Here is a 15,385-nt window from a genome sequence, read left to right on the forward strand (position 1 = left end):
GATCGTCACTCCTTGGAATTCAAGTCATAACGGACTGACAATCCGACAGTGATTGTCACTCTTCAGAGGAGGAGTATGAACGGAGTGGCAATCCGACAGTGATTGTCACTCCTCAGAAGTGGAGGAGGAACGGAGTTGCAATCCGATAGTGATTGTCATGACTTGAAAGAGGAGCAGGAGCTGAGTGCCAATCTGCCAGTGATTGTCGCTCCTCGGAAGTGCAGTAGGAAAGGAGTGGCAATCTGACAGTGATTGTCACTCCTTGGAAGGAGTAGGAGCGGAGGGGCAATCCGACATTGATTCTTGCTCCACGGTAGTGGAGTAGGAATGGATTGGCAATATGACTGTGATTGTTACTCCTCGGTAGCAGAGTGGGAACGGAGTGGCAATCCGACAGTGATTGTTACTCCTCGGTAGGGGAGAAGTAAGCAGCATGGCAATCCGACAGTGATTATCACTGCTCGGAAGAGGAGTAGGAACGGATTGGCAATCGGACAGTGATTGTCTCTCCTTGCAAAAGGAGTCGGAGCGGAGTGAAAATCTGACAGTGAATGTCACTCCTTGGAAGGAGTAGGAGCGAGTGCCAGTCCGACAGTGATTGTTGCTCCTCGGAAGTGGAGTAGGAATGGAATGGCAATCCGACTGTGATTGTTAATCCTCGGTAGGGGAGAAGTAAGCAGCATGGCAATCCGACAGTGATTGTCACTGCTCGGAAGATGAGTAGGAACGGAGTGGCAATCCGACAGTGATTGTCACTGCTCGGGAGAGGAGTAGGAACGGAGTGGCAATCCGTCAGCGAATGTCACACATTCGAAGAGGAGCAGGAATGGGGTGGCAATCCGATAGTAATTGTCACTCCTCGGAAGTGGAGTAGGAACGGGCTGGCGATCCGACAGTAATTGACACTCATCGGAAGAAGATTAGGAGCTGAGTGGCAATGCAACAGCGATAGTCATTCCTCGGAAGGAGTAGGAACGGAGTGGCTATCCGACAGTGATTATCTTTCCTCTGAAGGTCTAGGAACAGAGTGGCGATCTGACAGTGAATGTCACTCCTCGGAAGTGGAGTAGGAACGGAATGGCCATCCGACAGAAATTGTCACTCCTCGGAAGTGGAGTAGGAACGGAGTGGCAATCCGGCAGTGATGGTCACTCCTTGGAAGTCGAGTCGTAACGGAGTGGCAACCGGACAGTGATTGTCACACTTTGGAGGAGGAGTATGAACCGAGTGGCACTCCGACAGTGATTATCACTCCTGAAAAGTGGAGGAGGAACGGAGTTGCAATCCGATAGTGATTGTCACGAATTGAAAGAGGAGCAGGAGCTGAGTACCAATCCAACAGTGATTGTCACTCCTCGGAAGTGGAGTAGGAGCAGAGTGGGAATCCGACACTGATTATCACTCCTCAGGAGAGGAGTAGGAATGGAGTGACAATCAGTCAGCGAATGTCACACCTCGGAAGAGGAGCAGGAATGGAGTGGCATTCCGACAGTGATTGTCACTCCTCGTAAGTGGAGTAGGAACGGAGTAGCAATCTGACAGTGATTGTCACTCCTTGGAAAAGGAGTCGGAGTGGAGTGGCAATCCGCCAGTGATTGTCACTGCTTGGAAGAGGAGTAGGAAAGGAGTGGCAATCCGACAGTGATTGTCACTCCTCGTAAGTGGAGTAGGAACGGAGTAGCAATCTGACAGTGATTGTCACTCCTCGGGAGAGGTGTAGGAACGAAGTGGCAATCAGTCAGTGAATGTTACACATCAGAAGAGGAGCAGGAATGGAGTGGCAATCCGACAGTAATTGTCACTCCACGGATGTGGAGTAGGAACGGGGTGGCGATCCGACAGTAATTGACACTCATCGGAAGAAGATTAGGAGCTGAGTGGCAATGCGACAGTGAATGCCACTCCTCGGAAGGCGTCGGAAGGATTGGCAATCCGACAGTGATTGTCACACATTGTAAGTGGAGTAGGAGCGGAGTGGCAATCCGACAGTGATTCTCACTTCTCGGAAGAGCAGTAGGAATGTACACGCAATCCGACAGTGATTGTCACTCCTCGGGAGAGGAGTTGGAATGGAGTGGCAATCCGACAGTCAGTGTCACTCTTCGGGAGAGGAGTAGGAACACAGTGGCAATCCGACAGTCATTGTCACTCCTCGGGAGAGGAGTCGGAACGGAGTGGCAATCCGTCAGCGAATGTCACACGTTCGTAGAGGAGCAGGAATGGAGTGGCAATCTGACAGAAATTGTAACTCCTCGGAACTGGAGTAGGAACGGAGTGGCGATCCGACAGTAATTGACACTCATCGGAAGATGATTAGGAGCGGAGCGGCAATGCGACAGCGATTGTCACTCCTCGGAAGGAGTAGGAACGGAGTGGCAATCCCACAGTGATTGTCGTTCCACTTAAGGTGTAGGAACAGAATGGCGATCTGACAGTGAATGTCACTCCTTGGAAGTGGAGTAGGAGCGGCGTGGCAATCCGACCGTAATTGTCACTCCTCGGAACTGGAGGAGGGGCGGAGCGGCAATCCGACAGTGAATGTCACTCCTCGGAAGACGAGGAGGAATGGAATGGCAATCCGACAGTGATCGTCACTCCTTGGAATTCAAGACGTAATGGAGTGGCAATCCGACAGTGATTGTCACTCTTCAGAGGAGGAGTATGAATGGAGTGGCAATCCGATAATGATTGTCATGACTTGAAAGAGGAGCAGGAGCTGAGTGCCAATCTGCCAGTGATTGTCGCTCCTCGGAAGTGTAGTAGGAAAGCAGTGGCAATTCGACAGTGATTGTCACTCCTTGGAAGGAGTAGGAGTGGAGGGGCAATCCGACATTGATTCTTGCTCCACGGTAGGGGAGTAGGAACGGAGTGGCAATCCGACTGTGATTGTTACTCCTCGGTAGCAGAGTGGGAACGGAGTGGCAATCCGACAGTGATTGTCACTGCTCGGAAGAGGAGTAGGAAAGGAGTGGCAATCCGACAGTGATTGTCACTCCTCGTAAGTGGAGTAGGAATGGAGTAGCAATCTGACAGTGATTGTCACTCCTCGGGAGAGGTGTAGGAACGAAGTGGCAATCAGTCAGTGAATGTCACACATCGGAAGAGGAGCAGGAACGGAGTGGCAATCCGACAGTAAATGTCACTCCACGCATGTGGAGGGTCTTTGTGTGAGTGTGTGTCGGAGGGTCTGTGTGTGAGTGTGTGTTGGAGGGGCTGTGTGTGAGTGTGTGTCGGAGGGGCTGTGTGTGAGTGTGTGTCAGAGGGTCTGTGTGTGAGTGTGTGTCACAGTATTTTGTGTGAGTCTGTGTCAGAGGGTTTTGTGTGAGTGTGTGTCGGATGCTTTTGTGTGAGTGTGTTGTAGGGTCTGTGTGTGAGTGTGTGTTGGAGGGTTTGTGTGTGAGTGTGTGTCGGAGTGTCTGTGTGTGAGGGTCTGTTGGATGATCTCTGTGCGAGTGTGTGTCGGAGGGTTTTATGTGACTGTGTGTTGGAGGGACTCTGTGTTAGTTTGTGTCGGATGGGCGGTGTGATTGTGTGTTGCAGGGGCTGAGTGTGAGTGGGTGACGGAGGGGCTGTGTGTGAGTGTGTGTCGGAGTGTCTGTGTGTGAATGTGTGCCGGAGGGTCTGACTGTGAGTGTGTGTCAGAGTGGCCGTGTGTGAGTTTGTGTCAGATGGTCTGTGTATGAGTGTGTGTTGGAGGGGCTGTGTGTGAGTGTGTGTCGGAGGGGCTGTGTGTGAGTGTGTGTTGGAGGCTCTGTGTGTCAGTGTGTGTCGCAATATTTTGAGTGAGTCTGTGTCAGAGGGTATTGTGTGAGTGTGTGTGTCGGAGGGTTTTGTGTGAGTGTGTGTTGGAGGGTATGCGTGGGAGTGTGTGTTGGATGGTTTGTGTGTGAGTGTGTGTCGGAGGGTCTGTGTGTGAGTGTTTGTCGGAGAGGCTGTGTGAGTGTGTGTTGGAGGGGCTGTGTGTGAGTCTGTGTCGGAGGGTCTGTGTGTGAGTGTGTGTCGGAGGGGCCGTGTGTGAGTGTGTGTCGTAGTGTCTGTGTGTGAGTGTGTGTCGTATGATCTCTGTGCGAGTGTGTGTCGGAGTGTTTTGTGTGACTGTGTGTTGGAGTGTCTGTGTGTGAGTGTGTGTCGGAGGGTCTGTGTGTGAGTGTGTGTCGGAGGGTTTTATGTGAGTGTGTATCGGAGGGGCTGTGTGTGCGTGTGTGTCGGAGGGACTGTGTGTGTGTGTGTGTCGGAGGGGCTGTGTGTGAGTGTGTGTCGGAGGGTCTGTGTGTGAGCGTGTATCGCAGGGTTTCGTGTGAGTGTGTGTTGGAGGGGCTCTTTGTGAGAGTGTGTCGGAATGTCTGTGTGATTGTGTGTTGGAGGGGCTGTGTGTGAGTGTTTGTTGGAGGGGCTGTGTGTGAGTGTGTCGGAGGGGCTGTGTGTGAGTGTGTGTCAGAGGGTCTGAGTGTGAGTGTGTGTCAGAGGGGCTGTGTGTGAATGTGTGTCGGAGGGTCTGTGTGTGAGTGTGTGTCGCAGTATTTTGTGTTAGTCTGTGTCAGAGGGTTTTGTGTGAGTGTGTGTTGGATGCTTTTGTGTGAGTGTGTGTTTTAGGGTCTGGGTGTGAGTGTGTGTTGGAGGGTTTGTGTGTGAGTGTGTGTCGGAGTGTCTGTGTGTGAGTGTGTGTTGGAGTGTCTGTGTGTGAGTGTGTGTTGGATGGTCTCTGTGCGAGTGTGTGTCGGAGGATTTTGTGTGAGTGTGTGTTGGAGTGTCTGTGTGTGAGTGCGTGTCGGAGGGACCGTGTGTGCGTGTGTGTCGGAGGGTCTGTGTGTGTGTGTGTGTCGGAGGGACTGTGTGTGAGTGTGTGTCGGAGGGGCTGTGTGTGAGTGTGTGTCGGAAGGTTTTGTGTGAGTGTCTGTTGGAGGGGTTGTGTGTGAGTGTGTGTCGGAGGGTCTGTGTGTGTGTGTGTGTCGGAGGGTTTTGTGTGAGTGTGTGCCGGAGGGGCCGTGTGTGAGTGTCTGTCGGAGGGTCTGTGTGTGAGTGTGTGTCGGTGGGGCTGTGTGTGATTGAGTGTTTTAGGGGCTGTGTGTGAGTGTGTGTCGGAGGGGCCGTGTGTGAGTGTGTGTCGGAGGTTCGCTGTGTGAGTGTGTATCGGAGAGGCTGTGTGTGCGTGTGTGTCGGAGGGACTGTGTGTGTGTGTGTGTGTGTCGGAGGGGCTGTGTGTGAGTGTGTATCGGAGGGGCTGTGTGTGAGAGTGAGTCGGAAGGTTTTGTGTGAGTGTGTCGGAGGGTCTGTGTGTTAGTGTGTATCGGAGGGATTTGTGTGAGTGTGTGTTGGAGGGGCTCTGAGTGAGTTTGTGTTGGAGGGGCTGTGTATGAGTGTGTGTCGGAGGGGCTGTGTGTGAGTGTGTGTCAGATGGTCTGAGTGTGAGTGTGTGTCGGAGGGGCCGTGTGTGAGTATGTGTCGGAGGGTCTGTGTGTGAGTGTGTGTTGGAGGGGCTGTGTGTGAGTTTGTGTTGGAGGGGCTGTGTGTGAGTGTGTGTCGGAGGGGCTGTGTTTGAGTGTGTGTCGGATGGGCTGAGTGTGAGTGTGTGTCGGAGGGGCCGTGTGTGAGTGTGTGTCGGAGGGTCTGTGTGTTAGTGTGTATCGGAGGGATTTGTGTGAGTGTGTGTTGGAGGGGCTCTGAGTGAGTTTGTGTTGGAGGGGCTGTGTATGAGTGTGTGTCGGAGGGGCTGTGTGTGAGTGTGTGTCAGATGGTCTGAGTGTGAGTGTGTGTCGGAGGGGCCGTGTGTGAGTATGTGTCGGAGGGTCTGTGTGTGAGTGTGTGTTGGAGGGGCTGTGTGTGAGTTTGTGTTGGAGGGGCTGTGTGTGAGTGTGTGTCGGAGGGGCTGTGTTTGAGTGTGTGTCGGATGGGCTGAGTGTGAGTGTGTGTCGGAGGGGCCGTGTGTGAGTGTGTGTCGGAGGGTCTGTGTGTGAGTGTGTGTTGGAGGGGCTGTGTGTGAGTGTGTCTCGGAGTGGCTGTGTGTGAGTGTGTGTCAGAGGGTCTGTGTGTGAGTGTGTGTCGCAGTATTTTGTGTGAGTCTGTGTCAGAGTGTTTTGTGTGAGTGTGTGTCGGATGCTTTTGTGTGAGTGTGTGTTGTAGGGTCTGTGTGTGAGTGTGTGTTGGAGGGTTTGTGTGTGAGTGTGTGTCGGAGTGTCTGTGTGTGAGTGTCTGTTGGATGATCACTGTGCGAGTGTGTGTCGGAGGATTTTGTGTGAGTGTGTGTTGGAGTGTCTGTGTGTGAGTGCGTGTCGGAGGGACCGTGTGTGCGTGTGTGTCGGAGGGTCTGTGTGTGTGTGTGTGTCGGAGGGACTGTGTGTGAGTGTGTGTCGGAGGGGCTGTGTGTGAGTGTGTGTCGGGAGGTTTTGTGTGAGTGTCTGTTGGAGGGGTTGTGTGTGAGTGTGTGTCGGAGGGTCTGTGTGTGTGTGTGTGTCGGAGGGTTTTGTGTGAGTGTGTGCCGGAGGGGCCGTGTGTGAGTGTCTGTCGGAGGGTCTGTGTGTGAGTGTGTGTCGGTGGGGCTGTGTGTGATTGAGTGTTTTAGGGGCTGTGTGTGAGTGTGTGTCGGAGGGGCCGTGTGTGAGTGTGTGTCGGAGGTTCGCTGTGTGAGTGTGTATCGGAGAGGCTGTGTGTGCGTGTGTGTCGGAGGGACTGTGTGTGTGTGTGTGTGTCGGAGGGGCTGTGTGTGAGTGTGTATCGGAGGGGCTGTGTGTGAGAGTGAGTCGGAAGGTTTTGTGTGAGTGTGTCGGAGGGTCTGTGTGTTAGCGTGTATCGGAGGGTTTTGTGTGAGTGTGTGTTGGAGGGGCTCTGAGTGAGTTTGTGTTGGAGGGGCTGTGTATGAGTGTGTGTCGGAGGGGCTGTGTGTGAGTGTGTGTCAGATGGTCTGAGTGTGAGTGTGTGTCGGAGGGGCCGTGTGTGAGTATGTGTCGGAGGGTCTGTGTGTGAGTGTGTGTTGGAGGGGCTGTGTGTGAGTTTGTGTTGGAGGGGCTGTGTGTGAGTGTGTGTCGGAGGGGCTGTGTTTGAGTGTGTGTCGGATGGGCTGAGTGTGAGTGTGTGTCGGAGGGGCCGTGTGTGAGTGTGTGTCGGAGGGTCTGTGTGTGAGTGTGTGTTGGAGGGGCTGTGTGTGAGTGTGTCTCGGAGTGGCTGTGTGTGAGTGTGTGTCAGAGGGTCTGTGTGTGAGTGTGTGTCGCAGTATTTTGTGTGAGTCTGTGTCAGAGTGTTTTGTGTGAGTGTGTGTCGGATGCTTTTGTGTGAGTGTGTGTTGTAGGGTCTGTGTGTGAGTGTGTGTTGGAGGGTTTGTGTGTGAGTGTGTGTCGGAGTGTCTGTGTGTGAGTGTCTGTTGGATGATCACTGTGCGAGTGTGTGTCGGAGGGTTTTGTGTGACTGTGTGTTGGAGGGACTCTGTGGTAGTGTGTGTCGGAGTGGCGGTGTGATTGCGTGTTGCAGGGGCTGTGTGTGAGTGTGTGTTGGAGGGGCTGTGTGTGAGTGTGTGTCGGAGGGTCTGTGTGTGAATGTGTGCTGGAGGGTCTGACTGTGAGTGTGTGTCAGAGTGGCCGTGTGTGAGTTTGTGTCAGATGGTCTGTGTATGAGTGTGTGTTGGAGGGGCTGTGTGTGAGTGTGTGTCGGAGGGGCTGTGTGTGAGTGTGTGTTGGAGGCTCAGTGTGTCAGTGTGTGTCACAGTATTTTGAGTGAGTCTGTGTCAGAGGGTATTGTGTGAGTGTGTGTGTCGGAGAGTTTTGTGTGAGTGTGTGTTGGAGGGTCTGCGTGTGAGTGTGTGTTGGAGGGTTTGTGTGTGAGTGTGTGTCGGAGGGTCTGTGTGTGAGTGTTTGTCGGAGAGGCTGTGTGAGTGTGTGTTGGAGGGGCTGTGTGTGAGTCTGTGTCGGAGGGTCTGTGTGTGAGTGTGTGTCGGAGGGGCCCTGTGTGAGTGTGTGTCGGAGTGTCTGTGTGTGAGTGTGTGTCGGATGATCTCTGTGCGAGTGTGTGTCGGAGTGTTTTGTGTGACTGTGTGTTTGAGTGACTGTGTGAGTGTGTGTCGGAGGGTCTGTGTGTGAGTGTGTGTCGGAGGGTTTTGTGTGAGTGTGTGTTGGAGGGGCTGTGTGTGAGTCTGTGTCGGAGGGTCTGTGTGTGTGTGTGTGGCGGAGGGGGCGTGGGTGAGTGTGTGTCGGAGGGTCTGTGTGTGAGTGTGTGTCGGAGGGTCTGTGTGTGAGTGGGTGTTGGAGGGGCAGTGTGTGATTGTGTGTCGGATGGGCGTGTGTGAATCGGTGTCGGAGGGGCGGTGTGTGAGTGTGTGTCAGAGGGTTTTGTGTGTGTGTGTGTTAGAGGGGCTGTGTGTGAGTGTGTGTCGGAAGGTTTTGTTTGAGCGTGTTTCGGAGGGTCTGTGTGTGAGCGTGTATCGGAGGGTTTTGTGTGAGTGTGTGTTGGAGGGGCTGTGTGTGACTGTGTGTTGGAGGGGCAGTGTGTGAGAGTGTGTCGGAGGGTCTGTGTGTGAGTGTGTGTCGGATTGGCTGTGTGATTGTGTGTTGGAGGGGCTGTGTGTGCGTGTGTGTCGGAGGGTCTGTGTGTGTGTGTGTGTCGGAGGGGCTTTGTGTGAGTGCTTGTCGAAAGGTTTTGTGTGTGTGTGTGTTGGAGGGGCTGTGTGTGAGTGTTTGTCGGATGGTCAGTGTGTGCGTGTGTCGGATGGTTTTGTGTGAGTGTGTGCCGGAGGGGCCGTGTGTGAGTGTCTGTCAGAGGGTCTCTGTGTGAGTTTGTGTCGGAGGGGCCGTGTGTGAGTTTGTGTCGGAGGTTCTCTATGTGAGTGTGTATCGGAGGGGCTGTGTGTGCGTGTGTGTCGGAGGGGCTGTGTGTGAGTGTGTGTCAGAGGGTCTGTGTGTGAGTGTGTGTCGCAGTATTTTGTGTGAGTCTGTGTCAGAGTGTTTTGTGTGAGTGTGTGTCGGATGCTTTTGTGTGAGTGTGTGTTGTAGGGTCTGTGTGTGAGTGTGTGTTGGAGGGTTTGTGTGTGAGTGTGTGTCGGAGTGTCTGTGTGTGAGCGTCTGTTGGATGATCACTGTGCGAGTGTGTCGGAGGGTTTTGTGTGACTGTGTGTTGGAGGGGCTCTGTGGTAGTGTGTGTCGGAGGGGCGGTGTGATTGTGTGTTGCAGGGGCTGTGTGTGAGTGTGTGTTGGAGGGGCTGTGTGTGAGTGTGTGTCAGAGGGTCTGTGTGTGAATGTGTGCTGGAGGGTCTCACTGTGAGTGTGTGTCAGAGTGGCCATGTGTGAGTTTGTATGAGAGGGTCTGTGTATGAGTGTGTGTTGGAGGGGCTGTGTGTGAGTGTGTGTCGGAGGGGCTGTGTGTGAGTGTGTGTTGGAGGCTCAGTGTGTCAGTGTGTGTCGCAGTATTTTGAGTGAGTCCGTGTCAGAGGGTATTGTGTGAGTGTGTGTGTCGGAGGGTTTTGTGTGAGTGTGTGTTGGAGGGTCTGCGTGTGAGTGTGTGTTGGAGGGTTTGTGTGTGAGTGTGTGTCGGAGGGTCTGTGTGTGAGTGTTTGTCGGAGAGGCTGTGTGAGTGTGTGTTGGAGGGGCTGTGTGTGAGTCTGTGTCGGAGGGTCTGTGTGTGAGTGTGTGTCGGAGGGGCCCTGTGTGAGTGTGTGTCGGAGTGTCTGTGTGTGAGTGTGTGTCGGATGATCTCTGTGCGAGTGTGTGTCGGAGTGTTTTGTGTGACTGTGTGTTGGAGTGACTGTGTGAGTGTGTGTCGGAGGGTCTGTGTGTGAGTGTGTGTCGGAGGGTTTTGTGTGAGTGCGTGTTGGAGGGGCTGTGTGTGAGTCTGTGTCGGAGGGTCTGTGTGTGTGTGTGTGGCGAAGGGGGCGTGGGTGAGTGTGTGTCGGAGGGTCTGTGTGTGAGTGTGTGTCGGAGGGTCTGTGTGTGAGTGGGTGTTGGAGGGGCAGTGTGTGATTGTGTGTCGGATGGGCGTGCGTGAATCTGTGTCGGAGGGGCGGTGTGTGAGTGTGTGTCAGAGGGTTTTGTGTGTGTGTGTGTTAGAGGGGCTGTGTGTGAGTGTGTGTCGGAAGCTTTTGTTTGAGCGTGTTTCGGAGGGTCTGTGTGTGAGCGTGTATCGGAGGGTTTTGTGTGAGTGTGTGTTGGAGGGGCTGTGTGTGAGTGTGTGTTGGAGGGGCAGTGTGTGAGTGTGTGTCAGAGGGTCTGTGTGTGAGTGTGTGTCGGATTGGCTGTGTGATTGTGTGTTGGAGGGGCTGTGTGTGCGTGTGTGTCGGAGGGTCTGTGTGTGTGTGTGTGTCGGAGGGGCTGTGTGTGAGTGCTTGTCGAAAGGTTTTGTGTGTGTGTGTGTTGGAGGGGCTGTGTGTGAGTGTTTGTCGGATGGTCAGTGTGTGCGTGTGTCGGATGGTTTTGTGTGAGTGTGTGCCGGAGGGGCCGTGTGTGAGTGTCTGTCGGAGGGTCTGTGTGTGAGTTTGTGTTGGAGGGGCCGTGTGTGAGTGTGTGTCGGAGGTTCTTTATGTGAGTGTGTATCGGAGGGGCTGTGTGTGCGTGTGTGTCGGAGGCACTGTGTGTGTGTGTGTGTCGGAGGGGCTGTGTGTGAGTGTGTGTCGGAGGGTCTGTGTGTGAGCGTGTATCGCAGCGTTTCGTGTGAGTGTGTGTTGGAGGGGCTCTTTGTGAGTGTGTGTCGGAGGGTCTGTGTGATTATGTGTTGGAGGGGCTGTGTGTGAGTGTTTGTCGGAGGGGCTGTGTGTGAGTGTGTGTCGGAGGGGCTGTGTGTGAGTGTGTGTCGGAGGGTCTGAGTGTGAGTGTGTGTCAGAGGGGCTGTGTGTGAATGTGTGTCAGAGTGTCTGTGTGTGACTGTGTGTCGCAGTATTTTGTGTTAGTCTGTGTCAGAGGGTTTTGTGTGAGTGTGTGTCGGATGCTTTTGTGTGAGTGTGTGTTGTTGGGTCTGTGTGTGAGTGTGTGTTGGAGGGTTTGTGTGTGAGTGTGTGTCGGAGTGTCTGTGTGTGAGTGTGTGTTGGAGTGTCTGTGTGTGAGTGTGTGTTGGATGATCACTGTGCGAGTGTGTATCGGAGGGTTTTGTGTGACTGTGTGTTGGAGGGGCTCTGTGGTAGTGTGTGTCGGAGGGGCGGTGTGATTGTGTGTTGCAGGGGCTGTGTGTGAGTGTGTGTTGGAGGGGCTGTGTGTGAGTGTGTGTCGGAGGGTCTGTGTGTGAATGTGTGCTGGAGGGTCTCACTGTGAGTGTGTGTCAGAGTGGCCATGTGTGAGTTTGTATGAGAGGGTCTGTGTATGAGTGTGTGTTGGAGGGGCTGTGTGTGAGTGTGTGTCGGAGGGGCTGTGTGTGAGTGTGTGTTGGAGGCTCAGTGTGTCAGTGTGTGTCGCAGTATTTTGAGTGAGTCCGTGTCAGAGGGTATTGTGTGAGTGTGTGTGTCGGAGGGTTTTGTGTGAGTGTGTGTTGGAGGGTCTGCGTGTGACTGTGTGTTGGAGGGTTTGTGTGTGAGTGTGTGTCGGAGGGTCTGTGTGTGAGTGTTTGTCGGAGAGGCTGTGTGAGTGTGTGTTGGAGGGGCTGTGTGTGAGTCTGTGTCGGAGGGTCTGTGTGTGAGTGTGTGTCGGAGGGGCCCTGTGTGAGTGTGTGTCGGAGTGTCTGTGTGTGAGTGTGTGTCGGATGATCTCTGTGCGAGTGTGTGTCGGAGTGTTTTGTGTGACTGTGTGTTGGAGTGACTGTGTGTGAGTGTGTGTCGGAGGGTCTGTGTGTGAGTGTGTGTCGGAGGGTTTTGTGTGAGTGCGTGTTGGAGGGGCTGTGTGTGAGTCTGTGTCGGAGGGTCTGTGTGTGTGTGTGTGGCGGAGGGGGCGTGGGTGAGTGTGTGTCGGAGGGTCTGTGTGTGAGTGTGTGTCGGAGGGTCTGTGTGTGAGTGGGTGTTGGAGGGGCAGTGTGTGATTGTGTGTCGGATGGGCGTGCGTGAATCTGTGTCGGAGGGGCGGTGTGTGAGTGTGTGTCAGAGGGTTTTGTGTGTGTGTGTGTTAGAGGGGCTGTGTGTGAGTGTGTGTCGGAAGCTTTTGTTTGAGCGTGTTTCGGAGGGTCTGTGTGTGAGCGTGTATCGGAGGGTTTTGTGTGAGTGTGTGTTGGAGGGGCTGTGTGTGAGTGTGTGTTGGAGGGACAGTGTGTGAGTGTGTGTCGGAGGGTCTGTGTGTGAGTGTGTGTCGGATTGGCTGTGTGATTGTGTGTTGGAGGGGCTGTGTGTGCGTGTGTGTCGGAGGGTCTGTGTGTGTGTGTGTGTCGGAGGGGCTGTGTGTGAGTGCTTGTCGAAAGGTTTTGTGTGTGTGTGTGTTGGAGGGGCTGTGTGTGAGTGTTTGTCGGATGGTCAGTGTGTGCGTGTGTCGGATGGTTTTGTGTGAGTGTGTGCCGGAGGGGCCGTGTGTGAGTGTCTGTCGGAGGGTCTGTGTGTGAGTTTGTGTTGGAGGGGCCGTGTGTGAGTGTGTGTCGGAGTTTCTTTATGTGAGTGTGTATCGGAGGGGCTGTGTGTGCGTGTGTGTCGGAGGCACTGTGTGTGTGTGTGTGTCGGAGGGGCTGTGTGTGAGTGTGTGTCGGAGGGTCTGTGTGTGAGCGTGTATCGCAGCGTTTCGTGTGAGTGTGTGTTGGAGGGGCTCTTTGTGAGTGTGTGTCGGAGGGTCTGTGTGATTATGTGTTGGAGGGGCTGTGTGTGAGTGTTTGTCGGAGGGGCTGTGTGTGAGTGTGTGTCGGAGGGGCTGTGTGTGAGTGTGTGTCGGAGGGTCTGAGTGTGAGTGTGTGTCAGAGGGGCTGTGTGTGAATGTGTGTCAGAGTGTCTGTGTGTGACTGTGTGTCGCAGTATTTTGTGTTAGTCTGTGTCAGAGGGTTTTGTGTGAGTGTGTGTCGGATGCTTTTGTGTGAGTGTGTGTTGTTGGGTCTGTGTGTGAGTGTGTGTTGGAGGGTTTGTGTGTGAGTGTGTGTCGGAGTGTCTGTGTGTGAGTGTGTGTTGGAGTGTCTGTGTGTGAGTGTGTGTTGGATGATCACTGTGCGAGTGTGTGTCGGAGGGTTTTGTGTGACTGTGTGTTGGAGGGGCTCTGTGGTAGTGTGTGTCGGAGGGGCGGTGTGATTGTGTGTTGCAGGGGATGTGTGTGAGTGTGTGTTGGAGGGGCTGTGTGTGAGTGTGTGTCGGAGGGTCTGTGTGTGAATGTGTGCTGGAGGGTCTCACTGTGAGTGTGTGTCAGAGTGGCCATGTGTGAGTTTGTATGAGAGGGTCTGTGTATGAGTGTGTGTTGGAGGGGCTGCGTGTGAGTGTGTGTTGGAGGGTTTGTGTGTGAGTGTGTGTCGGAGGGTCTGTGTGTGATTGTGTGTCAGAGTGTTTTGTGTGACTGTGTGTTGGAGTGGCTGTATGTGAGTGTGTGTCGGAGGGTCTGTGTGTGAGTGTGTGTCGGAAGGTTTTGTGTGAGTTTGTGTTGGAGAGGCTGTGTGTGAGTGTGTGTCGGAGGTCTGTGTGTGTGTGTGTCTGAGGGTTTTGTGTGAGTGTGTGTAGGAGGGGCTGTGTGTGAGTGTGTGTCGGAGGGGCTGTGTGTGAGTGTGTGTTGTAGGGGCTGTGTTTCAGTGTGTGTCGGAGGGTCTGTGTGTGAGTGTGTGTTTGAGGGGCCGTGTGTGAGTTTCTGTCGGAGGGTCTATGTGTGAGTGTGTGTTGAAGTGGCTGTGTGTGAATGTGTGTCGCAGTATTTTGTTTGAGTCTGTGTCAGAGGGTTTTGTGTGAGTGTGTGTTGGATGCTTTTGTGTGAGTGTATGTTGTAGGGTCTGTGTGTGAGTGTGTGTCGGAGGCTTTGTGTGTGAGTGTGTGTCGGAGTGTCTGTGTGTGAGTGTGTGCTGGATGATCTCTGTGCGAGTGTGTGTCGGAGGGGTTTGTGTGATTGTGTGTTGGAGTGTCTGTGTTTGAGTGTGTGTCGGAGGGTCTGTGTGTGAGTGTGTGTCGGAGGGTTTTGTATGAGTGTGTGTTGGAGGGGCTGTGTGTGAGTGTGTGTCGGAGGGTCGGTGTGTGAGTGTGTGTCGGAAGGTTTTGTGTGAGTGTGTGTTGGAGGGTCTGTGTGTGGGTGTGTGTCGGAGGGTCTGTGTGTGTGTGTGTCAGAGGATTTAGTGTGAGTGTGTGTTGCAGGGGCTGTGTGTGAGTGTGTGTCGGAGAGGCTGTGTGTGAGTGTGTGTCGGAGGGGCCGTGTGTGAGTGTCTGTCGGAGTGTCTGTGTGTGAGTGTGTGTTGGAGGTGCTGTGTGTGAATGTGTGTTGGAGGGGCTGTGTGTGAGTGTTTGTTGTAGGGGCTGTATGTGAGTGTGTGTCGGAGGGGCCGTGTGTGAGTGTGTGTCGGAGGTTCTCTGTGTGAGTGTGTATCGGAGGGGCTGTGTGTGCGTGTGTGTCGGTGGGACTGTGTGTGTGTGTGTGTGGGAGTTGCTGTGTGTGAGTGTGTGTCGCAGGGGCTGTGTGTGAGTGTGTGTCGGAATTTTTGTGTGAGTGTGTCGGAGGGTCTGTGTGCGAACGTGTATCGGAGGGTTTTGTGTGAGTGTGTGTTGGAGGGGCTCTGTGTGAGTGTGTGTCGGAGGTGCTGTGTGATTGTGTTTTGGAGGGGCTGTGTGTGAGTGTTTGTTGGAGGGGCTGTGTGTGAGTGTGTGTCGGAGGGGCTGTGTGTGAGTGTGTGTCGGAGTGTCTGTGTGTGAGTGTGTGTCGGTGGGGCTTTGTGTGAGTGTGTGTCGGAGGGTCTGTGTGTGAGTGTGTGTCGCAGTATTTTGTGTGAGTCTGTGTCAGAAGGTTTTGTGTGAGTGTGTTCGGATGCTTTTGTGTGAGTGTGTGTTGGAGTGTCTGTGTGTGAGTGTGTGTTGGATGGTCTCTGTGCGAGTGTGTGTCGGAGGGTTTTGAGTGAGTGTGTGTTGCAGTGTCTGTGTGTGAGTGTGTGTCGGAGGGTCTGTGTGTGAGTGTGTGTCGGAAGGTTTTGTGTGAGTTTGTGATGGAGAGGCTGTGTGTGAGTGTGTGTCGGAGGGTCTGTGTGTGAGTGTGTGTCGGAAGGTTTTGTGTGAGTTTGTGATGGAGAGGCTGTGTGTGAGTGTGTGTCGGAGGGTCTGTGTGTGTGTGTGTCTGAGGCTTTTGTGTGAGTGGGCATTGAGGGGCTGTGTGTGAATGTGTGTCGGAGAGGCTGTGTGAGTGTGTGTTGGAGGGGCTGTGTGTGAGTGTGTGTCGGAGGGTCTGTGTGTGAGTGTGTGTCGGAGGGGCCGTCTGTGAGTGTCTGTCGGAGGTTCTGTGTGTGAGTGTGTGTTGGAGGGGCTGTGTGTGAGTGTGTGTCGGATGGGCTGTGTGTGAGTGTGTGTAGTAGGGGCTGTATGTCAGTGTTTGTCGGAGGGGCCGTGTGTGCGTGTGTGTCGGAG

General features: G+C 54.0%; 1 protein-coding gene across 1 annotated transcript in view; it reads left to right on the forward strand.

Annotated features, from left to right (window-relative positions):
* Positions 1 to 2,019: 2,019 nt before the first annotated feature.
* Positions 2,020 to 15,385, forward strand: part of LOC144685053 (myosin-binding protein C, cardiac-type-like) — a 174,900-nt gene continuing 161,534 nt past the window's right edge. Inside the window, exon 1 of the mRNA XM_078549587.1 lies at positions 2,020 to 2,288. Within this exon, the coding sequence (XP_078405713.1) occupies positions 2,020 to 2,288 (269 nt within the window). The remainder of the gene's footprint in view (positions 2,289 to 15,385) is intronic.

Source organism: Cetorhinus maximus, chromosome 9 (genome assembly GCF_964194155.1).
Source record: "Cetorhinus maximus chromosome 9, sCetMax3.hap1.1, whole genome shotgun sequence".
Taxonomy (NCBI): Eukaryota; Metazoa; Chordata; class Chondrichthyes; order Lamniformes; family Cetorhinidae; genus Cetorhinus; species Cetorhinus maximus.